General features: G+C 39.7%; 1 protein-coding gene across 6 annotated transcripts in view; it reads right to left on the reverse strand.

The window, feature by feature from the left end:
* Positions 1-26009, reverse strand: part of DNAJC13 (DnaJ heat shock protein family (Hsp40) member C13) — a 141417-nt gene extending 115408 nt beyond the window's left edge. For all 6 annotated transcript variants that reach the window (XR_014076714.1, XR_014076715.1, XR_014076716.1 and 3 more), the window contains exons 1-2: positions 25767-26009; positions 3394-3474 (exon numbers count right to left, since the gene is read on the reverse strand). Coding sequence is in view for 2 of the 6 variants with exons in the window: in XM_081569827.1 (XP_081425953.1) it covers positions 3394-3461 (68 nt within the window). In the remaining 4 variants the exon portion in view is untranslated. The remainder of the gene's footprint in view (positions 1-3393; positions 3475-25766) is intronic.
* Positions 26010-26272: the final 263 nt, after the last annotated feature.

The following is a 26272-nucleotide window of genomic DNA, read 5'->3' on the forward strand; positions in this document are numbered from 1 at the left end:
AACTTAGATTAGAATTGGCTACATAAAACTGTTGTTGTTAGTCACTCAGTCATGTCCAACTCTTTGCAACCCCATGAACTGTAGCCCACCAGGATCCTCCGTCCATGGAATTTTCCAGGCAAGAATATTGGAGTGGGTTGCCATTCTGTTCTCCAGGGGATCTTCCCAACCCAGGGACTTAACCTGGGTAATCTGCATTGCAGGCAGATTCTTTACCAGCTGAGCCAGCAGGGGGAAGGACTACATAAAATAGGTAATACAATAAAAGATTCAGTGCCACATAATAATGTATATAACATAATGAAATAACTATCACTCTGTGGAAAATGTAGGACCTTTGAAAAGAAAAGTGAAAGTGTAGTTGCTCAGTCACTCTTTGCAACCCCATGGACTGTAGCCCACTAGGCTCCACTGTCCATGGAATTTTCCCAGCAAGAATACTGGAGTAAGTTGCCATTTCCTTCTCCAAGGGATCTTGCTGACCCAGAGATCAAACTCACATTTCCTGCATCTCCTGCATTGGCAGGACGATTGGACTGTTTACCGTTGAGCCACCTGGGAAGCCCTAGATATCCACATACAAAAGAAAAAAGATGGATCCCTACTACCCACTATACACAAAAGTTACCCAAAATGAAAACTATAAAACTCTTAGAAAAAAACAAAGGAATAAATCTTTGAGACCTTGAATTAGGTAATGGCTAACAATATGAAAAGCTCAAGTGGCAATAGAAAGAAATCGATAAACTCAGTTTCATCAAAATTAAGAACTTCATACTTCAAAGCACACCATCAAGATAATGAAAAGACAAACCACCAAACAAGAGAAAATATCTGCAAATCACATCTCTATAAGAGACTTGTATTCACAATACATAAGGAACTCACGCAACTCAACAAATCACCCAATTAAAAAATGAGTAAGTGATTTGAATAGACATTTCATGATATATACACAAATGGTGAATAAGCACATGAAAAGATACTCAACATCTTAGTCATCAGGGAAATGCAAATCAAAGCCACAATGAGATACCACTTCATACCAACTAGGATGCCTAAAATAAAAAGACAGACAATCACAAGTGTTGGTAAAGATGTAGAGAAATTGGAATCCTCATACACTGATGGTAGGATTATAAAATGCTGCAGCCACCTTGGAAAACAGTTTGTCTGTTCCTCAAAAAGTTAAACACAGAGTTACCATATACTTCTATATAACTCCATATACCATCAGTTCCACTCCTAGGTACACACCCAAGAGAACTGGAAATATAGATTTACCAGTAAACTTGTATGTGAACATTTATAGTAGCGCTATTCTATTCATAACAGTAAAAAAGTAGAAACAACATAAATGTCCATCAACTGATGAATAAACAAAATGGGGCATACCCATACAATACATTTGACAATAAAAAGAAATGAAGTAATGACACATACTACAACATGGATAAACCTTGATAACATGTTAAGTGAAAGAAGACAGTCATGAAAGATTACATATTGGATGAGTCCATTTATATGAGATGTCCTAAATAAGAAAATACAGAAGCAGAAAATAGATTAGAGGCTGCCAGATATAGGGAATAAGAGAAGGGAGGGAAGGAATTGCTAATATTTTTAAAGGAGTACTCTTGAGAGGTGAGGAAAGTGTTCTAAAAAGAGTTGTGATGATTCACAACTCTACAAACATACTAAAAACCACTGAATTGTACACTTTAAAAAGTTTTATGTTATATAAATTTTATCAATAAAGCTATTATAAAAACAAAACAAATTTCAAGGTGTGAATTAGAGAGAAAGAATTGTGCTTGCAGCACAAAAATAGTTCTGCTCCAAATAATTACAAAGAAGGAAAGGGGGGAAAAAAAAGGACTGTCTTAAGTCATAGTCACCACTAAGAACATTAAAAAATTTTTTCCAAATGATCACAATTACAACAAGCTCACAAAGCAAAAAGTATTATAGTAAGTTTGTTCTTTAGAATTCAACAGAATGCTATAATTGCATTTAAAAAACAAAAGTTATATTATGATGATTAGAGCAGTCTAAATTTGAGAAAAAAAATAGAGACCATTTAAATATACAATATTTTTTAAGGCTTACTGAAAGAACTAAAGAGATTCATACTACTCTGGATATGCCAATATTCTAACTTTGCTTAATGAAATTAACTGAAGAAAAAAATTTCAAGACAAGTGTTCTACAAGGATAACAATTAAGTAGCTCATACAACTGAGCTTCTAAAAGGAAACAAAATTAAACACTCAAATCTTTCAAAATTAGTCAGTTCATTAATGCAAACCAGAAACACTACAGAATTCAGATGTTGCACCATTCTAAGAAGTAATAACACTATTACCTAAAAACTGGAAAGTTAAGAGTAAGAACTACACCCCTCTCCTCATCCTCCAAGGGGGGTGGGGGAGAATTAAGAACTAAAGTTACCGGCTTTGTGCACATGTCAAGTTTTTATTAGTCTGAGGCCTGATTTGGAATAATGTGGTCACCTATTTGGAGAAGGCAATGGCACCCCACTCCAGTACTCTTGCCTGGAAAATCCCATGAACGGAGGAGCCTGGCGGGCTGCAGTCCATGGGGTCACTGAGTTGGACACGACTGAGCGACGCCACTTTCACTTTTCACTTTCATGCCCTGGAGAAGGAAATGGCAACCCACTCTAGTACTCCTGCCTGGAGAATCCCAGGGATGGGGGAGCCTGGTGGGCTGCCGTCTATGGGGTCGCACAGAGTCGGACACGACTGACGCGACTTAGCAGCAGCAGCAGCTATTTGTCAAAGTGTGGCATAGTCATTTCACTTATTACTACTCAAAATGACTACAGACTAAACTTTTTTGTAATGATCAAAAAGTGCCATTCATTGAATATTGAATGTATTTAAGGTATAATTTTAAAACCTTCACACACCCCGTATCAATTCATTTAATCCTTATATCAATGAGAGGGCTAGGAATTACTATACATTTTACAGCAGGAAACAGAAACCATTTACACCTCAGTCTGATCAGGCAAGCTACCGAAAAACGTCGAAAAGATCAAAACCAATGTTTAAATTTCATTACACGTTAAAAGCAAAAATACAAAATGCACTATTGGCGTATTTTCTTTGACTGTCAAATGGATGTGAAAATGTATTGATAACACGTAGGCTCATCTCTAGGTGATAAAGATGTGAAGTTAACACTCCACTACTACAAAAACTCATCCTTCAGTGATAGCATTCAAGACTGTGGATAATCAGTTTATTTTCCTTTTAATTCTTATCTAAATTCCTTCTGAAAACAGAGAAAACCAGACATATCAAAAGAAAAAGTAATTTTTAAAATACTTTATAGAGGCACAGAAAAGTAAAACCAGCAAATACTTACTTCCCCCTCCATGAATGTTTTGTTGTGTAGAAACATGCTAAATCCTTATTTTCCTTAATAATGTTCATTTTGTGCTGAATCCTGAAAGATAAAAATATGGGTAAATTTTGTAATAGTGCTAAACTTAAGAGTTTTTCCTGAATCTCCCACACCATACTTTCATAGACTGCCATATGGTACTGATTTTAAGACACCCACTTTTTCTACAAGACCATAAGGTTTTTCAAGGAAAGGGATGGTCTGTTCACCTCTATCAGAGAGCCTTTAGCACACTATACTGTCACAGCTCTTTTCCACTACGCTGGGTTTGAGGACAAGAATTGCCTTTGAATCAACATCCCGAGAATAGAGAATCTAGTAAAAAGTGTTAAAGTAAATGAATCTTTAAATCTCACATTGCCAAACAATATTTTAACACATGACTGTCAAGTGTCAAACCAATTCTAAAAGGTTTTTGTCTAGCTGCTAAGTGCTGGCCATCTTGCTGTCACTGGCACTTTAAAGGGAACTTACTGTAAATAAGTAAGGTTTAATTTGAACAAGATTCTCATTATAAAAGTAATTTAGTAAAAGTTAAAATGTTAGTCACTCAGTCGTGTCCAACTCTTTCAGACCTCATGGACTGTAGCCCACCAGGCTCCTCTGCCCACGGAATTCTCCAGGCAAGAATACTGGAGTGAGTTGCCATTCCCTTCGCCAGGGGATCTTCCCAACCCAGGGATTGAACCCAGATCTCCTGCATTGCAGGCAGATTCTTGACTGTCTGAGCCACCAAGGAAGCGCAAAAGTAACTTAAGTACATAGTAAAAACATTTTTAATGTTCATAAACTAATTCATCTTTCATCCTAGCAACCAAAGATGCTAACTTTCCTTCTTCCAGCTAGAAAAAAAAATGTCTTTTTAAACAAAATTGAGACTGTCATTTATACCACTTAGCTTGGTTTCACAGAATTAACCTTTTTCCAAGGAATTAAATATTCTTTGAGAAAAAGATTTTTAAGTCACAAGAACAATATTACTCAAAGTGTGGTTGTAAACATCAAGTGCAGAAATTAAGTGCTCAGAAATGTCTGTTACAGTTTGGTTAGTGAACTCTCTGATTAAACAGGATATAGAATAGTTGAGGACTGCTGACTTGTATAATAAACCACACATGGTATGAGCTTCCTAACAGCCACAGGAAGAGGGACAATGCTACATGCAATATTTCAAGATTCGTTTGTTGATGTAACCCTGAAGTGTATAAAATCCAGAATCCATTTAGCTCACAAAAAAATTTCGGTTTATCTAATTTTACAGAACTACTTGTATAAACTGACTACTAGTGAAAGACTAATGATAAATTCTGAAAATATTACAGCATTCGCTTCATACTGAATACAGGGTAAAAATCAATATGGTCATTTTACTTCTTTTGTCACTTGGGTACTACTTCCTACCCTTAATAATTAGAAATACACTCTAAAAATATTGTAAAATACATGAAATGTCAATAATGCAAACTGAATGGTTAGTATTATGGTTTACTTAGCTTTCTTCACATCTTTATATATCTAAACTTTTTTAATCAACAAGTATTCTTTTCATAAACAGAATAAAACTATTTTTCATTCAAAAACATTTTTATAACAGCTTTTTGAGACAATTCACACACCTCAAAATTCACCCCTTGAGAAGTGTACAATTCAGAGGTTTTGATATGTTCACAGAGTTCTATAACCAATACACTATTTTTATCATTCCAAAAAGAAACCCTGCTGGCAGCCACTCCCCAGTCCCCCTCACACCCACTACCTGGCAATTAACTACTTTCTGTCACTATGGACCTATTATGGAATCCCATATAAATACAATCATAAAATGCGCTGTCTTTGTGACTGGCTTCTGTCACTTAGCATAACAAGCAAAACATTTTCAAAGTTTATCCATGTTGTGGCATGCGTCAGTTTCCTATTGTATAGAAACCCCCGATTTTGCTTAACCATTCATCAGTTGATGGACATGTGTGTTGTTTCCCTGCGTGCATGCTAAGTTGCTGCTAATAGGTACTCCCAAATAAGGTTTTGTCAAACCTTCTGGAAAAACATCAATTCATGCTCTGAGGAATAAGAGAACCACAAGTAATAGCAAATTTAGAGAAACCTTTATTGTCACCAGAGAGAAATTTCTCTTAACAGTCAATGACATCTTCCTACCAGTGTGTATAGACAGCTAAATATAGACCTGTCGGTGTGCTGTTCTGTTTTTTTCTAGATAGTGTATCTGAAATGACACAGGCAGCCAACCAAGAATTATTAAACCAGCAAACATTATCCCTGCCTTCTGAGTCATCTGTAGTAAATGATATTGCTGGAAAGAAACGTAGGGAAGATCTCTGAAAATGTGCCCAAAAAGTGAAAAATTATAGGTCTACAGATGGTATTTTCCCCTCATATACTATAACTGAAGATTGGAGAAAAAAAAAAACAGAAAAAAAAGGACAGAAAAGGTAAATGGCTGACACTGAAGAGTGGAGTTTCGATTCTCAGTTCACAATTTAAGACTGGAATGACTGACTGAACTCTGGCTTTTCTAGGAGAAACTGACAAGAAAGAAAACGCATTTGAGTGAAGACTGGCTGATATCATCAAGGGACTATAAAATGAAAGTGACAGAAAAATATAAAATTTTAAAATGACAGTCACAAAGATATTAGGACATGATCTAATAAATCTGTAGGGAGTCTGGGGGAAAATAATCTTGTTACAACAAAGCAAATTGAAGAATTAAAGAAATAAACCTAAAGAATGATCTTATAAGTATCACTGATTTGGGGGAACAAGTAACTCAAACAAATCTTTCCAGGAGGGGAATTAAGAAGGCTTATCTTTTTGGAGACTTATGAACTCAGGGGGTGATAAAAGCACTAGACACCAGAAAGTGCCTAGGTTAGGATAGATAAAGGGATAAAGGAAGAGAAGATATAACAGATTAATATAAAATTAATATAAAACTGAAGACACACAAATGGTCCACAAGTATATGAAAAGATGTTCTATGTCATTATCAGGGAGATGCAACTCAAAACTACAAGATATTGCCTCACACCTGTTAGGATAGCTATTATCAAAAAAATAAAAAGACAAGTTCTGGCAAGCATGTAAAGGAAGCGGAACCCTTGTACATTGCTGATGAGAATGTAAAATGGTGTGTTATGGAAAACAGTATGGAAGTTGCTCAAAAAATTTTAAAAAAAATAGAATTATTAGGGAATCCCATGGTTGCCTAGTGGTTAGGACTTGTTGCTTTTGTTAGGGGTAAAACACTGACTGAAACCACCCACCCTGGCCAGGCTCTCTAGTAACCATCTGCATGAGTTATTTTAAAACAGGAGGTCCTGGTAAGGAACACGGAACTAACAAGCCACCACCAACCAAGAGAGTTCGGGAAAGGTCAAAAGAAGACACCATGTGTCCGTCCACCTCCCAGAATCCCTCTCGCTAGCATCCATCTTGGCTGAGCGATGCGTGCGCCACCAGGAAGGACTCCTGAGTCAGAATGATTGGCCAAAGACAACCCAGAAACTAATCCCATCAACATAAAACCTGAGACTGCAAGCCATGTGACAGAGCAGTTCTCCTGGGTTCCCTTACCCTGCTGCTCTCCACCCGGGTGCCCTTTCCAATAAAGTCTCTTGATTTGTCAGCACGTCTCCTCGGACAATTCTTTTCCTAGTGTTAGACAAGAGCCCAATCTTGGGGCCCTGGAAGGGGCCCCCCTTCCTACAACACTTTCACTACCATGGGCCCAGGTTTGATCCCTGATCAGGGGACTAGGATTCTGCCAGCTGCATGTGGCCAAAAAAAATAGAATTATCACATGATCCAGAAATCAAACTTTGAGTATTTATCCAAAAGAACTGAAATTTGGACCTCTAATGAAGGAGAAAACAGAACAGGCTCTATCTTGAAAGCAGGACTCCATCTTGGGCCGAACTGTGGACTTTCAGCTATATGCCCAGTATCTATGGAAACATACCAACTGGAAAACCCAGCCCCCGGAAGGAAGAGCCCCAGGGCTCTCTGTTGCCTAAAAGAATACCCTAATTATCTATGTAACTTAATAGAATCATACATTCTATTATGCTTATTGGGGTATGACCACAGGCCTATTGATAATTGTCCACTGTTAACTACCTAGGCTTAAGGCATATGAATCACGGGTTAACTCGGATTGTATCTTTCTTTTTCCTTTGTTCAGACCAGTTTCAGGGAATCTGGGGAGGCGGGTTTGTGCACATACACTTAGGGTACATAAGGTTTTCACAAAAACTGGTCCGGGTCCTTGGCTAAGAGGAGACTCTGCCTTGGGCCCACCAGTGTAATAAACTGCATTCCACTATCTGCATTGTCCTTCTGAATGAGTTTGTTTCCCAGAACACGTGGCTACAACACTAAGAGATGGCACAACCATATTCATTGCAGTATTATTTATAAAAGTGAAGATGTCTAAACAGCCTAAATGTCCACCAACAGATGAATGGATTAAGAAAATGTGGTATACACAATATTATTCAGTCTTAAAAAAGAAGGACATCCTACAATCTTCAATAATATCAGTGAAACTTAAAAACATTATGCTAAGTGAAATAAGCCAGTCACAGAAGGACTAATGCCACTTACATGAATTATCTACAATAGTCCACCTCAGAGAAGAAGGTAGAATGGTAGTTGCCCGTGACTGGGTTGGAAGGGAAATGAGGAATTGCTAATTAATGGGTATAAAGTTTCAGTTATGCAAGATGAGTAAGTTCTAGAGTCTGTTGTATAGCACGGTGCCTAAATAGTGAACAATAATGTATACTTAAAATCTGTTAAGAGGGGAGATCTTATATTAAGTGTTTTTACCCTCCCAAAATTAAATTTTAAAAATTCAAAAAGTAAATCACTACCTTGGCCTGTCAGAAAAAATACTGTATTCCTGATGCAGATTACAGTGCTAACAAAAAAAATATAATGTAGAGTTAAAGGCTTCTCTGGATATCAGAAGTGCCCATGGTGAAAATCAGCACACCTGACAATTTATGTCTCATGTTTCAGGAAGCAACAAGTGATACTGCTATTCTGCATCCAATCCTGAACAACAGTCCAAAAAAGGCTAAGGCTAGTGAAAAGGTCACCTTCAGGCATGTTATATTTAGATAAGGATATACTGGAGAGATAAGGAAGGGAAGAAATACTTAGCTAACTAGCCAAGTCAACCCCAGAAATGACAGGTTAATTCAAAGATCCTATTAGTGCCTACACACCTAAATTAAGATAATGCTTTTCTATTTTAAATCCTGAAATTGGAGAGGGGAGGTGCCCCCGATCAAAAAATTTACGACATGCCCTGAAATTATGCAATAACTAGGTTTTATTAGGGCTTCCCAGGCGGCCTAGTGGTAAAGAACCCACATGCCAATGCAGGAGACTTTAGAGACGCGGGTTCGATCCCTGGGTCCGGAAGATCCCCGGGAAGAGGGCATGGCAACCCGCCAGTATTCTTGCCTGGAGAATCCCACGGACAGAGGAGCCCGGCAGACCACAGTCCATGGGGTCGCAAAGAGTCAGATAAGACTGAAACAACTGAGCACCCAGCACAGGTTTTACTAAGTACTCATCACGTGGAGAAGGAAATGGCAACCCACTCCAGTATTCTTGCCTGGAAAATCCCATGGATGGAGGAGCCTGGTAGGCTACAGTCCATTGGGTCGCTAAGAGTCGGACACGACTGAGCGACTTCACTTTCACTTTTCACTCTCATGCATTGGAGAAGGAAATGGCAACCCACTCCAGTATTCTTGCCTGGAGAATCCTAGGGACGGCGGAGCCTGGTAAGCTGCCGTCTGTGGGGTCGCACAGAGTCGGACACGACTGAAGCGACTTAGCATAGCATAGCATAGCATCATGTGTTAATGATGACACATAGCATTTACAACCTACAAACGTATCTCACTGCCTCCATAAAAACTAAGATACAGGTATGATGGTCCTCATTTTATTGACAAGAAAACTGAGAATTAGAAAAATGAAATCACTTCTCTAATGTAACAACTGTTAAGTGGCTGGGCCAAGCTTTTGAACTCAAACTGCTTAACCCCACACTTAAACTAAACTATAATAGTAATACCTTCCCTCAGATTCAGAAAATCAATGGGGAACTCCCTGGTGGTCCAGGGTTAGGACTTCCTGCTTGCACTGCAGGGGGCATGGGTTCACTCCCTGGTCCATTCTCTGGTGGGGGAACTAAGATCCCACATGCGATGTGGCCAAAAACAAACAAAATTCCCTTTTAAATTTAGAAAATAAAAATAAGTTTATTCTGACCATGTAATTACAGACTTACTGACAGCACATTCCTAGAGTAATTTAGAACTAGTTCCCATTATAATCTTCATTTGGAAAATATGACTAAGCACCTGATGAAAACAACTTTGAAACTCACAATTTTAAGCAGTGAAACAATCACACAAGGCAAAAGAAATACAACAAAGAGGATGTCTCCAGGGTTGAAATACTCTACCATGTAAAGATAAATATTTTAAATGTTTCCATCCACAGATAAGCTTGGGCTTCCCAGGTGGCACTGTGGTAAAGAATGCCTGCCATGGCAGGAAATGCAGGATTGATCCCTGGGCCAGTAAGATCTCCTGAGCAGGAAATGGCAACCCACTCTAGCATTCTTGCCTGGAAAATTCCACGGACAGAGCAGTCTGGCAGGCTACAGTCCATGGGGTCGCAAAAAGTCAAACACAACTGAGCAGGTACCCACTACAGATAAGCTTAATTAAAAAAAAAAAAAAGTGTTCAAAACAAATACATGACTACAGAAATTTGCTACCAAATGGAGAAAAGACAGTCTCTTCAATAAGTAGTGATGAGAAAACTGGACAGCTATGTGTAAAAGAATGAAATTCAAATACTTCCTAACACCACACACAAAGATAAAGTCAAAATGGATTAGAGACCTGTATGTGAGACCAGAAACTATAAAACTCTTAAAGCAAAATATAGGCAGAACACTCTGACATAAATCACAGCAAGATCCTCTATGATCCAGTCTCTACAGTAATGGAAATAAAAACAAAAATAAACAAGCAGGACCTAATTAAACTTAGAAGCTTTTGCACAGCAAAGGAAACTATAAACAAAGTCAAAAGACAACCCTCAGAACAGGAGAAAATAAAAGCAATTTAAACAACTGACAAAATGTTAATCTGCAAAATATACAAGCAGCTCATGCAGCTCAACACCAGAAAAACAAACAATCCAATCAAAAAGTGGGCAAAGAAGGGAAAAAAAAAAAAATGGGCACAAGACTTAAATAGTCACTTCTCCAAAGAAGGCATATAGATGGCTAATAAACTCATGAAAAAATGCTCAACATCGCTCACTATTAAGAGAAATGCAAATTAAAACTACAATAAGATATCACCTCACACCAGTCAGAATGGCCATGATCAAAAAGTCTACAAAGAATAAATGCTGGAAAGGGTGTAGAGAAAAGGGAACCCTCTTGCACTGTTGATAGGAATGTAAATAGATACAGCCACTATGGAGAACAGTATGGAGGTTCCTTAAAAAAATAAGAATAAAACTACCATATGACCCAGCAATCCCACTACTTGGCATGCAAGCATGCTCAGTCGCTAACTCATGTCTGACTCTTTGCAACCCCATGGACTGTAGCCTGCCAGGCTCCTCTGTCCGTGGGATTCTCCAGGCAAGAATACTGGAGTGGATTGCCACTTCCTTCTCCAAATATTGGGCATACACCTGAGAAAACCATACTGAAAAAGACACATGTACCCCAATATTCATTGCAGCACTATTTACAATAGCTAGGACATGGAAGCAACCTAAAGGTCCATCAACAGATGAATGGATGAAAGAGTGGTGGTACATATATACAAAGGAGTATTAGCCATAAAAAGTAACACATTTGAGTCAATTTTAATGAGGTGGATGAACCCACAGCTTGTTACACGGAGTGAAGTAAGTCAGGAAGAGAAAGACAAATGTCCTCTATTAATGCATATATATGGAATCTAGAATGATAGTACTGATGAACCTATTTACAGGGAAGCAATAGAGACACAGACATAAAGGACAGACTTGTGGACATAGTGGGGGAAGGAGCTGCTGCTGTTGCTGCTAAGTCGCTTCAGTCGTGTCCGACCCTGTGCGACCCCATAGAGGGCAGCCCACCAGGCTCCCCCGTCCCCGGGATTCTCCAGGCAAGAACACTGGAGTGGGTTGCCATTTCCTTCTCCAATGCATGAAAGTGAAAAGGGAAAGTAAAGTCTCTCAGTCATGTCCAACTCTTAGCAACCCCATGGACTGCAGCCTACCAGGCTCCTCCGTCCATGGGAGTTTCCAGGCAAGAGTACTGGAGTGGGGTGCCATTGCCTTCTCTGGGGGAAGGAGAGGGTGGGACAAATTGAAAGAGTATCATGGAAACATATACATTACCGTAAGTAAAACAGATAGCCAGTGGAAATTTGTTGTATGATGCAGGGAGCTCAATTGATGCTCTGTGACAACCTAGAGCCTTCAGAATGGGAGAAAATAATGGCAAATGAAGCAACTGACAAAGAATTAATCTCAAAAATATACAAGCAACTCCTGCAGCCCAATATCAGAAAAATAAACGACCCAACCAAAAAATGGGCCAAAGAACTAAACAGACATTTCTCCAAAGACATACAGATGCCTAACAAACACATGAAAAGATGCTCAACATCACTCATTATCAGAGAAATGCAAATCAAAACCACGATGAGGAACCATCTCACGCCAGTCAGAATGGCTGCTATCCTAAAATTTACAAACAATAAATGCTGGAGAGGGTGTGGAGAAAAGGGAACCAACCCTCTTACACTGTTGGTGGGAATGCAAACTAGTACAGCCACTACGGAGAACAGTGTGGAGATTCCTTAAAAAATTGGAAGTAGAACTGCCATATTAATACCCAGCAATCTCACTGCTGGGCATACACACCGAGGAAACCAGAATTGAAAGAGACACGTGTACCCCAATGTTCATCGCAGCACTGTTTATAATAGCCAGGACATGGAAGCAACCTAGATGTCCATTGGCAGAAGAATGGATAAGAAAGCTGTGGTACATATACACAATGGAATATTACTCAGCCATTAAAAAGAATGCATTTAAATCACTCCTAATGAGGTGGATGAAACTTGAGCCTATTATACAGAGTGAAGTAAGTCAGAAAGAAAAACACCAACACAGTATACTAATGCATATATATGGAATTTAGAAAGATGGTAACGATGATCCTATATGCGAGACAGCAAAAGAGACACAGATGTATAGAACAGTCTTTTGGACTCCGTGGGAGAAGGTGAGGGTGGAATGATTTGAGAAAATAGCATTGAAACATGTAAATTATCATATGTGAAACAGATCGCCAATCCAGGTTTAATGCATGAGACAGAGTGCTCAGGGCTGGTGCACTGGGATGATCCTGAGGGATGGGATGGGGAGGGCTCAGGATGGGGAACACGTGTACACCCATGGCTGACTCATGTCAATGTATGGCAAAAACCACTACAATATTGTAAAGTAATTAGCCTCCAATTAAAATAAATTAATTAATTAAAGAAAAAAAGAAGAAGAAGAAAAAAAAGAACAAGAGACGACTCTACACATGGACATCACCAGATGGTCAATATCGAATCCAGACAGACTATATTTTTTGTAGATGAAGATGTTGAGAGATGTGTACAGTCAGCAAAAAGAAGACCAGGAGGTGACTGTGGCTCAGATCATGAACTCCTTATTGCCAAATTCAAACTTATATTCAAGAAAGTAGGGAAAACAACTAGGCCATTCAAGTATGACCTAAATCAAATTCCTTATGATTATACAGTGGGAGTGAGAAATCAATTCAAGGGTTAGACCAGATAGACAGAGTGCCTGAAGAACTATGGATGAAAATTCATAACACTGTATGGGAAGTGGTGATCAAAACTATCCCCAAGAGAAAGAAATGCAAAAAGGCAAAATGGTTGTCTCAGAAGGCTTTACAAATAGTTGAGAAAAGAAGAGAAGTGAAAAGCAAAGGAGAAAAGGAAAGATATGCCCTTCTAAATGCAGAGTCCCAAAGAACAGCAACGAGAGATGAGAAAGCCTTCCTCAGTGATCAACACGAAGAAACAGAGGAAAACAATAGAAAGAGAAAGACCAGAGATCTCCTCAAGAAAATCAGGGATATGAAGGGAACATTTCATGCAAAGATGGGCACAATAAAGAACAGAAATGGTATGGATCTAACAAAAGCAGAAGATATTAAGAAAAGGTGACAAGAACACACAGAAGAACTATATAAAAAAGATCTTAATTATTCAGATAACCACAATGGTGTGATCACTCACCCAGAGCCAGACCACTTGAAGGGTGAAGTTAAGTGGGCCTTAGGAAGCCTCACTACGAACAAAGCTAGTGGAGGTGATGGAATTCCAGTTGAGCTATTTCAAATCCTAAAAGATGATGCTGTGAAAGTGCTGCACTCAATATGCCAGCAAACTTGGAAAACAGCAGTGGCCACAGGACTGGAAAAGGTCAGTTTTCATTCCAATTCCAAAGAAAGGTAGTGCCAAAGAATGTTGAAACTACTGCACAACTACACTCATTTCACACGCTAGCAAAGTAATGCTCAAAATTCTCCAAGCTAGGCTTCAACAGTACATGAACTAAGAACTTTCAGATGTTCAAGCTGGATTTAGAAAAGGCAGAGGAACCAGAGATCAAATTGTTAGCATCTGTTGGATCATAGAAAAAGCAAGAGAATTCCAGAAGAACATCTACCTCTGTTTCACTATGCTAAAGCTTTTGAGATCACAACAAACTGTGGAAAATTCTTAAAGAGATGGGAATACCAGACCACCTTACTTGCCTCCTGAGAAATTTTTATGCGGGTCAAGAAGCAACACTTAGAACAGGACATGGAACAACGGACTGGTTCCAAATTGGAAAAGGAGTACGTCAAGGCTGTATATTGTCACCCTGCTTATTTAACTTCTGTGCAGAGTACATCATGAGAAACGCTGGGCTGGAGGAAGCACAAACTGGAATCAAGATTGCCGGGAGAAATATCAATAACCTCAGATATGCAGATGACACCACCCTTATGGCAGAAAGTGAAGAAGAACTAAATAGCCTGTTGATGAAAGTGGAAGAGGAGAGTGAAAAAGTTGGGTTAAAGCTCAACATTCAGAAAACTAAGGTCATGGCATCCAGTCCCATCATTTCATGGTAGATAGATGGGCAAACAGTGGAAACAGTGGCTGACTTTATTTTTCTGGGCTCCAAAATCACTGCAGATGGTGACTGAAGCCAGGAAATTAAAAGACGCTTACTCCTTGGAAGGAAAGTTATGACCAACCTAGACAGCATATTAAAAAGCAAAGACATTACTTTGCCAACAAAGGTCCGTCTAGTCAAGGCTATGGTTTTTCCAGTGGTCATGTATGGATGTGAGAGTTGGACTGCGAAGAAAGCTGAGTGCTGAAGAATTGATGCTTTTGAACCGTGATGTTGGAGAAGACTCGTGAGAGTCCATTGGACTGCAAGGAGATCCAACCAGTCCATCCTAAAGGAGATCAGTCCTGGGTGTTCATTGGAAGGACTGATGTTGAAGCTGAAACTCCAATACTTTGGCCACCTCATGTGAAGAGCTGACTCATTGGAAAAGACCCTGATGCTGGGAAAGATTGAGGGCAGGAGGAGAAGGGCAGGAGGATGAGATGGTTGCATGGCATCATCGACTCGATGGACATGGGTTTGGTTGGACTCCGGGAATTGGTGATGGACAGGGAGGCCTGGCATGCTGCGGTTCATGGGGTCGCAAAGAGTCGGACACGACTGAGTGACTGAACTGAACTATGTGTTCAAACTAATTACTGCTTAAATTTCATCTCCATTCCTGCAGGACAGTCCACTTCAAATTCTCAAAGATCTTTTTGACAAAAACTCAAATATACAAGCCCTTTGTAACTAAATCACCTGGGAAAGATCTCTAATTTTTGTAAGCTGGCTTCACTTGTTCTCATTCTGTATCCTAATACACCACTAACAGAGCTTTTCTGCAACTTTTCAGTTTGTCTTTTAAAAGACCTGCACTAAAGTTTAAAAAGTCAAATTCAAGGCAACAGGCATTCTGGCTAGATTCGCCTTTTTCAATGAGTCTCTTGCTTCATCCTTTCAAATAACACTTAAGGTTTTCACATTCTTATTACTGGCAGTAAAACTGACAATCCATTTAAAATCATTTACAGATAAAATGAGAACCACCTTTTGGACAATATGATTTTGACACAAAAGTGCAGGAATTGAGAGTTCACTGAGAGACGCCTACATCAAAATGACACTAAGGACAAAAAGCAGTATGAAGGGACTCAGCATCACAAACACTTAAGTAGACTGTTGCTATTTAGTCCCAAATCCTGTCTGACTCTTTTGTGACCCCACGGACTATACAGTCTGCTAGGTTCCTCTGACCATAGGATTTCCAAAGCAAGTACACTAGAATGGGTTGCGATCTCCTCCTCTAGGGGACATTTCTGACCCAGGGACTGAACCTGTGTCTCCTGCACTGCAGGTCTTTACCATTGAGCCACCCAAGCAGATTACAGTCAGGTAGTCAGGGTATCAGTTCAGTTCAGTCGCTCAGTCGTGTCCAACTCTTTGCGACCCCATGAATTGCAGCATGCCAGGCCTCCCTGTCCATCACCAACTCCCGGAGTTTACCCAAACCCATGTCCATCGAGTCGATGATGCCATCCAACCATCTCATCCTCTGTCGTCCCCTTCTCCTCCCGCCCCCAATCCTACCCAGCATTAGGGTCTTTTCCAATGAGTCAACTCTTCGCATGAGGGGTATAAGCAAAAGAATTTGCACACACAGTAAAATTAAAGTCTATGTGCATGGCTTGTGTTAAGTAAAAACTGAATGAGTATACTCAGAAAAATAATACACTAGTGAATGAATGAAGGAAATGGGTTTAATCAAGGCTATTTGCCTTCAAAGCACACACTTTGCATGACCAACTGGAAAGGATTTTTACACAAATATGAAAACTTCCAAAGAGCAGACAAGACACTAACTTTCCACCTTGAATTTGTAAAATGAAAGAATAAACTCTTTCATCATTTTGCTCTCACTCTCAAGTAATGAATTAAAAATGAATTTGTCTTGAAATGCCTCAAAAAAATATGGGTCTCTAATGTAAATTTCTTTCAACTTGGCTATTGGTGAAAACTTTTATGTTGGGGGAAAACTACATTTGCCTTTATTTTCTGACCAAACTCTCCTGCAACAGAACACTTTTTTCCTGCTACACTGTGAAATTACACCTGAAAATATGGTAGATATTCACATGATAGAAACTAATTTGTGAACTTAGTATTTCCTCATACATCTACATCCTACTGAAAATGCAGAAGGAAGGAAAACCATAGCTAAGGCAACGGCTGATCCGAGTAATGACCAAAGAGAGAATCCCTTATTACTGGCTTCTTAAAGAGCCTAGTTTTATTTGTAACTGGATTCAAAACCTAAGTGAATTATATCTCTAGGTTAGATCAGTTTCAAATAAAAGGTAAAAAAAATATAAATGGTTAACAGAACATTAATTTTTACCCACATTAAAAAGCTACAACTAGACTGTCTTAGAATGTGCTGTGTCTGAGAGAAAAGTGATATGAACTTTAACCCTGTTTTTAAATTTTTAATCTTTATGTTTTAATATATAACTCAAGTCTAGACAGAAGTATTTTTCATTTAAATAAACAACAAATCAGTAATGTGAATGACATCTACCATACGGGGATCTTTAAACAGCTATAAAATAGATCACTAAGTAAGGTTTTAGTACACTCTATCTTAGTTTTCTTTACTTGCTGAAGAACTTCAGAGATAAATATTATAAGAAAGCCCGTTCAAAACCAAAATGAACTTTCAAATACTTCTACCATCATAGTGAAAGTGAAGTGAAAGGGAAGTCACTCAGTCGTGTCCAACTCTTTGCGACCCCGTGGACTGTAGCCTACTAGCCTACCAGGCTCCTCTGTCCGTGGGAGTCTCCAGGCAAGAATACTGGAGTGGTTTGCCATTTCCTTCTCCAGGGGATCTTCCATAGGGTAGGGCAAACTAATCTAAGATCCCCTCATTCTCTTTATAAAATCCATTCCTCTCTAATTATAAACTGAATATATATTCATGAAATAAAAGGGCAAGAAATTTTCAAAAGCAACCCATAAATCTGAAGAAACACTTAACATGATCTCAATGAGGGGAGAAGCAAGCATATATACCATAGCAGTTAATTTTGCTGGCCTTTCCTATTCAATGTAAATTAAATACTGAAAAAGATACCTATCCCTTCATATTTTAGATTACATCTGAAGGGATAATTCCTATTTCTCACAAATAGATCCCTATTTGTTGTAAAATAATCATAATGTTTTTGCCAGGAAAGATACATGGTTATGACTCTTCCCTTTCCAAACTTTAAAAATGCCTTGAAATATTCACCTCGGAAAAAAAAAAAAACAACTGAGAAATGTGTTCACTTAAGCAATTCTGTGAAATCAGCGGTACTAATCATTTACATATTTCTAGTTTGCACACGTTCTTAAAGCTTTCTAGACACAAATTTCTATTTCACTTTATCTTTGAATCTAACTTGGCTTATGCAAAAACAAAATATACTAATTCAATAAACTGTTCTTCAGCTCACAAACAGGCACTTAATAATCTTGCTCTCACAGACCCTAATGGTAAAAGAGATTTTCAATTGCCACATTTTAACTTGTTTTTCTTAATACTATAGTAAACACGTAATGGAGGAATAAACTTCCTAGGCATATAGCAAATATAACTTGAAGACAGTAAGCATCTTAATACCCAAATCCTGTTCTCTTAATACTAGTATAAGACAAGAGTTTAAGTGGCTACAATTTCCCTTTCTTTGACACAATACAGAACAGCAACATGTAAACTTCTAGTTTGTCTCTTTCCAAAAAACCCCATTGTTCCTAACTCTGCCATAGAATTTCAGTTTACAGAACACTCCCAAATCTATCAAGTAAAAAAAAAAAAAAACTACTTTCAAAATTAAACCCAGTAGCTACAAGTTTTGGGAGGAAAATGGCTTATCTCCTCTAAGATTTGATGAACATCCAAAATCTATTCTGTATAAGTTTGAGAGAGAAAGAAACCCCACAGTACTAGTGTAAGAATTGAAGCTTAAATATAATTAGTATAGAATTTACTGGAGCTTCCCAGCTGGTGCAGTGGTAAAAGAATCCACCTGCCAATGCAAGAATCACAAGAGACACGGGTTCCATCTCTGGGTCAGGAAGATCCCCTGGAGCAGGAGATGGCAACCCACTCCAGTATTCTTGCCTAAAAGTACCATGGACAGAGGATCCTGATGGGTTACAGTCCATGAGATTGCAAAGAACACAACTGAGCATACACACACACAGAGAATTTATTACACACTAGAGAAAGTCCCTACATTCATACCTTATCAATCCTTCCATGATGTTTTCACAATTATTACTTGAAAAAATCAGAACATCAAAATAATTTAGATTGCTTTAGGGGTTTTGCTGTCAATCTGGTCATCAAAAGCTCCAATTCTTATTAACTGCAAAAAAGATATTACCAAACAGCATGTGCTAAATCTGTGAACATTGCTTAAGCAGTGTGGCCTACTTCTAAGGGCAACTTAAGTTCTGAAACTTTAAAAACCCCACTGATTTTAGACTTATGTTAGAGATCACTTTTCCTTTTAAGTAGTCCATAAAAGTACAAGTAAAACTCAAATATGTAGGCTGCTAAATAAAGTTAAGAGCACGTGAAAAGAACTACTAGGAAATTATATGTTTAGTTTTACTGAATGAATCACAACTTAAATACAACTTTGCACAGGTAACTGTCTCAAGTTTGCAAAAATGTCACAACTATGTTGGCTGAAGTTACTTGCTACAAAGATATCCCCCAACTCACTGATTCTTAAAGGAGTTTCCAGAACTAAGAATCATACCATAAGATATGTTACTGACTGGGATGTGCTAAGCATCTGTGAACACAGCTGAAGCAGAAAAATGTGTTGAAAAGAACGTTTAATTCAATGTATTGAATTAAAGTAATGGTTGCAAGAGTGGAAGTTGGGGTGTGGCTGCTGCCCCTTTGGACACTATGATTAGAAACACTTCTAGGATTTAGGGGATGGAGCTATATACCCCTCAACAAGCAAGACAGTCCCATAGACTGATGAACTGTCCTCAAGTGACTTTCAAATATCCAAGTGGTCATTCACATAGATAAAAGCCTATTTACAGCTAATCCCAGAATTTAGTTTTATATTAAAATACAAATCATGAAGTATATTTTGCCATTTAATATACATGTAATTTTCCTGGAATGGATACATCATAAAAACTTCATGAGAAGTCTGAATTCTCATGGCTTTTCAGAGTATCTGTATTTTGTCTGCATTTTTGATGGATATTTTTTTTACTGTTTTTTTCTTTCAGTACTTGAAAGCTGTCACTTAGCTGTCTTCTGGCTTGCATGGCTTCTCTGCTGTAACTCTTATCTTTGTTTCTTCATATAGAATGTTTCTCTTTTCTTTGGTTACTTCAAGAGTTTCTCTTAGTTCTCCATTTACATCAGTTTGAATTTGATGTCTTATGCAGGTTTTTTAAGTGGCAGGTGTTTATCCTGCTTGGTGTTCTCTAAGTTCCTTGCACCTTCAGTTTGATGTCTGGCATTAATTTCAGATAATTCTCGATTATTTCCTCAAATATTTCAACATATCTTCTGCTCTGTCCTCTTCTGGGATTCCAACTATGCATGTATTTAAATGTGTTAGATAGAATCCCCAAGTTCTTGTTCTTTTTTAAAACTCTTTTGTGTTTCACTTCAATGATTTCTGATATCTACAAATTCAGTGATTCTTTCTTCGGTTGTGTCAGATCAACTGATGAGCCCAAAGGCATCCTGCAATCGTTACTATGTAGTGAAACTTCTGACATTTCCTTTTGATTCTTTCTTACAGTTTCTATCTTTCAGCTGAAACTACCCACCTGATTTTGTATGCTGTCCACTTTTTGTTCATACCTTTAACATTAATTATAGCCATTTTACTAGCGTGTGAGATGAATGCAATTGTGCGGTAGTTTGAGCATTCTTTGGCATTGCCTTTCTTTGGGATTGCAATGAAAACTGACCTTTTCCAGTCCTGTGGCCACTGCTGAGTTTTCCAGATTTGCTGGCATATCGAGTGCAGCACTTTCACAGCATCATCTTTTAGGATCTGAAATAGCTCAACTGGAATTCCATCACCTCCACTAGCTTTGTTTGTAGTGATGCTTTCTAAGGCCCACTTGACTTCACATTCCAGGATGTCTGGCTCTAGGTGAGTGATCACACCATCGTGATTATCTGGGTCGTGAAGATCTTTTTTGTACAGTTCTTCTGTGTATTCTTGCCACCTCTTCTTAATATCTTCTGCTTCTGTTAGGTCCATACCATTTCTGTCCTTTATCGAGCCCATCTTTGCATGAAATGTTCCCTTGGTATCTCTAATTTTCTTGAAGAGATCTCTAGTCTTTCCCAATGTGTTGTTTTCCTCTATTTCTTTGCACTGATTGCTGAGGAAGGCTTTTTTATCTCTCCTTGCTATTCTTTGGAACTCTGCATTCAGATGGGAATATCTTTCCTTTCCTCCTTTGCCTTCCAGATGTTCAAGCTGGTTTTAGAAAAGGCAGAGGAACCAGAGATCAAATTGCCAACATCTGCTGGATCATCGAAAAAGCAAGAGAGTTCCAGAAAAACATCTATTTCTGCTTTATTGACTATGCCAAAGCCTTTGACTGTGTGGATCACAATAAACTGTGGAAAATTCTGAAAGAGATGGGAATACCAGACCATCTGACCTGTCTCTTGAGAAACCTATATTCAGGTCAGGAAGCAACAGTTAGAACTGGACATGGAACAACAGACTGGTTCCAAATAGGAAAAGGAGTACATCAAGGCTGTATATTGTTACCCTGCTTATTTCACTTCTGTGCAGAGTACATCATGAGAAACGCTGGGCTGGAAGAAACACAAGCTGGAATCAAGATTGCCGGGAGAAATATCAATAACCTCAGATATGCAGATGATACCACCCTTATGGCAGAAAGTGAAGAAGAACTAAAGAGCCTCTTGATGAAAGTGAAAGAAGAGAGTGAAAAAGATGGCTTAAAGCTCAATGTTCAGAAAACTAACATCATGGCATCTGGTCCCATCACTTCATGAGAAATAGATGGGGAAACAGTGTCAGACTTTATTTTTTGGGGCTCAAAATCACTGCAGATGGTGATTGTAGCCATGAAATTAAAAGACACTCACTCCTTGGAAGGAAGGTTATGACCAACCTAGATAGCATATTTAAAAGCAGAGACATTACTTTGCCAACAAAGGTCCGTCTAGTCAAGGCTATGGTTTTTCCAGTGGTCATGTATGGATGTGAGAGTTGGACGGTGAAGATAGCTGAGTGCCAAAGAATTGATGGTTTTGAACTGTGGTGTTGGAGAAGACTCATGAGAGTCCCTTGGACTGCAAGAAGATCCAACCAGTCCATCCTAAAGGAGATCAGTCCTGGGTGTTCATTGGAAGGACTGATGTTGAAGCTGAAACTCCAATACTTTGGCCACCTCATGCAAAGAGCTGACTCATTGGAAAAGACCCTAATGCTGGGAAGGATTGGGGGCAGGAGGAGAAGGGGATGACAGAGGATGAGATGGTTGGATGGCATCACTGACTCGATGGACATGGGTTTGGGTAAACTCCAGGAGTTGGTGATGGACAGGGAGGACTGGTGTGCTGCGATTCATGGGGTTGCAAAGAGTCAGACGCAACTGAGCAACTGAACTGAATTGATAGTCATTTTAAATTCCATTATCAGATAGAAGCATCTATGTTAGCCAAAGAGTAATCCTAGTGACTGACTGCTCTTTCTCTTGGGAATGTTTCTTGTCCTTTGTATGTCTTGTAATTTTTTGCTGAAAGTGCGACATGTAATAGGACTGCAGAGATAGAGGTAAGTAATTTTTGTGAAGGGAAATGGGAACATCTTTCCTTTGTTGAGTCTTTAGTGCAGGATGTTAGGAGTTGGGTGAGTTTACGATTCGCTGTTGCTATGGTTATCCCTGGAGAATGGAATGGCAACCCACTCCAGTATTCTTGCCTTGGGAATTCCATGGACAGAGCAGCCTGGTCCATCCTCTTTGGTCCATGAGGCTGCAAAGAGTCAGACATGACTGAGCAACTAATACTTTCACTTTTGTGGTTTTATCCCCACTGTATTACAGGCTTCAAATATCTACAGAACAGCTTGTGCCTAGGTCGGGAATGGTTTATTAAAGCAATGTCTATTTGATTCTTTGCCCTGTGCCTCTTTGCATAATTTTATTCCTCACCTTGTACTATTTTGCAGTTGCTTGTTATTCAGTTTCTTAACTTAGCGGCAGGGAGGTGGGGTTACAGTCTCTGTTGTCCTGATTAAGGTTTAGTCCTAGACATACACTGTGTCTCTGGATCTCAGAGGTGTAATTTTCCTGTTTCCCTAGACTGGAATTTTGGGCTCGGTGCCCCTCCCCCAAAAAGATGCTCTCCCCAGTTTCTGTCTTCCCTCAGCTCACCAACAGGGCCTGCTGGCAGAGGTGCCATTCTCTCTAAAGATTGAGGTTTTTATTCTATAGGTGAGAGAGAGAGAGAGAGAAAGAATCAAGAGTTTTTTGTCCCTCCTGAAAACTCTGCTGCTCTTCTCCCCTTCTCTGGGTCAGCACCACAACAGACACTCCCCAGATCTCATTCCAATCGAAGATTGTAGATAACAAGTGAACTCAGCCTTCATCAACTTGTCAGCTATTCAAGCTGAATGCTCTTTATCAGTGTCCAGCTGTGTCTACTGAAGGTGAACGTGAGTTCATCCGCACTCTTCCTCTCCTTAAATTTAGGGCCACTGGTTTGCTCTGTGGCCTCAGCAACTTAATAGGTTCAAAAAAAAAAAAAAAAATTCATGAATTTGAAGTTAGTCCAGTACTTTTTTGATCCTACAGTGGAACCAAAGGTTCTTTTTGTTCCAGGGCCAAGGCCAGAGGTGGTTATACTAATTTATAAACTATTTCAGGATAGTAAAGGAGCTGTTACAAATTATTTGAAATAAAAAAGGAGGTCTTTACTGGGTTTGATAAAGTTGAGAAAGAAACACTGACATGAAGGATCTTTTTGAAAGCAACTCCCTTCTAACCACTAATAAGGATTATGGTAAACATTTAGGCCTAAAACTATTAGTAGCAACAAAATTTTTGATAGTTTATCTGTTTAGATGTGCCTCTATTTTACTAATTTTAAGTATACAGTCAGAGAAAAATGGGAAAGGTATGTGCAATGGAAACCTCAAATTCAAATAGAAGTAGTTTAGGAATACAGCCAAATTAGTTAAAACAGGTTTTTAAATTTCAACCATAATTTAGTATCTACTGAGAACCTGACTCCACTACCCTCCCTTCTACAAATTCAATAACAAAGCCAGTATCGTTTCATTCCACCTAAGCAACCAGCTTCTATTTATTTGTGGATAAAGTTAATTCTTAAAAATAACTCATCCTTTCCATAATTCCATAACTTTTTCCCTTATAACGTTCATATATTTTACTATTTACTACTGCCAGTTTAGAAAAAGAGGAATATCCATTACCTCCCAGTGGAATACAAATTGTGGTATTTTTCCATGAACTAGACTATAGAATGTAAAATTCCTATCTCTTAATAACCCTCTGACTCCACTTTTCCTCCATTAATATGTGCTACTTCCTGTTTTCAAACAAAGAGTATAATGTAATATTTCTAAACGATGGGCTTATATTCCATTGTGATATTAACCCCACAAGCCAAGTTTAAGATATAGCTGCTTAAACTGTTTCACACTACATTTAAAATGTTAACATGATCTTACATTATATGCTAAAGTAAATCAAACAGTAAAGCACTTCTAAAAAACAGTGAAATCAAGTCTGTTGGGGACACTCAATTATTAACGAGTTTTTTAAACCTCTTTTTTTTTTTTTTAAAGGCAAGTCCCGTTTCATTTTCCCATAAACTCAGAGTACTGGTAATATATCTAACAACTGGAATTTCCTTAAGTTCTGTAGACAGTACTTTCAAACCTAGAAATCTGTCAGATCCATAAAGCAAGAAGAAAAACACAGTAAGACGATCTTTGGGACAGGTCCTGAAAAAATATTCTGAAATTTAACTTTTCACCCAAGACTCTACACTCCAAGACGCTCAAAATAACTCTACAATATAAACTCCTTCACAGTGGGCAACAGCATCAGGTAGAAGCCCAGGGGGAATCAGGGTCGGATCAAAGGGAAAAAGCAGAGAGGAACCGAGAAATCATTTACTTCGGGAAACCACTGCCACATTTGGGGAAGACTTCTAATTTTCTCCCCTAAGCAACCTGTAAAGTCAAGTCTCAAGACAAGAGAGGTTACCTTAACACCCTACACAATTTAGGGGAAGACACTTTTTAAGTGTAGAGTCAAATCCGCATTTAACAGCCACTTCACTGAACGTCTAAGTCCCACTTCACCCATCTAAAGGCCGCATTCTGAGACAAAATTATAGCAGCGGAAGAAAGGCCCCTATGAATAAGCTCTCTTGCAAAAAGGAAACGCTGAGGGGGGGGAAACTTCATTTTGGAAAAGGGAGGGGCTGGAGAATAAACGACGCGAGTGCTCCCCATTTCCGAAACAAAGCTACGCAAATAGAAGTTAAAAGTCTGTGCAATACTTGGGAGGAAGGAGGGTCACTGACCCACGGAAACAAGAGTTCCGGGCATCCAGCAGGAAGAGCGCTCAGATTAGGAGGATGAAAGGGAATCCGGAGGGCGGAGCCCAGAGGGCTGCAAACCCAAAGGAATAAGGGCTGAGCGGAGTAAGGATATGCAGAGTGCAGTCAGGGGACCGTGGTGGGAAGAAACCCAGAAAACGAGGCGAAAAGAGGGGTGGGACTGAACAAGGCAGGGCTCTGGGTGACTGTCACTCAGAACCGCAGGGGGGCAGGCAGGGTGGGGGTGGCGGGGTCCGACGACAGGAACCTGACCAGCAGCCTGGGGGGAGGGTAATCTGCTTTCCTGAACTGCTGGAGCTTGCGGCCCAGACACCACCCCCCTTCCTTCTCCCTGCCCTTGGCGACCCAAGTCCTCGCGGCGTGGCGAGGAGGTAAAGCAAAGCTCCAGAGTCCGGTGCCCGTAGTGATTTACCTTCGCGAGAGGCTGGAGAGGCTCCAGCCCGAGCTCCTCCTGCCGCCGGCTCAGCGTCCAGAGTGGGATGAGGCGCCCTCCGGCCTCTTCCCATACACCACTTCCCCTTTTCCCGCCGAGGCCCCGTAGCTCCACTGTCGCGGGTTCCTGGTGCCGCGGCGGCGCTGCCTCCCCGCCCCCTCCACCTCCTCCCTCTGCCTCTCAGAGGCTCACTCTGGAGGCCGCCATCTTCGCTCAGGCTGTGACGACCGTGCTCCAGTACGCCTGCGTCGCCCCTGCCCAGAGTGTCACGAGACCCAGTCAGCTGATTTCAGTTCTTCCGCCTCCTGCTCCATCCTCTCGCAAGCATTTCTCTGCCCTTCCAGTCGTATTCGCCTGCTTGCCAGGAAATTCCGCGTTCAGCCGCCTGGCTGGGTAGGCACGCCCTCCTCCCCAAACGCAGTTGAGACATGCGCAGAATGTCGAGGAAGATGGTGGAAGCAAGAGTTCACGCCCCGCGCGAAGGG

This window comes from Giraffa tippelskirchi, chromosome 2 (genome assembly GCF_054371585.1).
Source record: "Giraffa tippelskirchi isolate mGirTip1 chromosome 2, T2T-mGirTip1v1.2.pri, whole genome shotgun sequence".
NCBI lineage: Eukaryota > Metazoa > Chordata > Mammalia > Artiodactyla > Giraffidae > Giraffa > Giraffa tippelskirchi.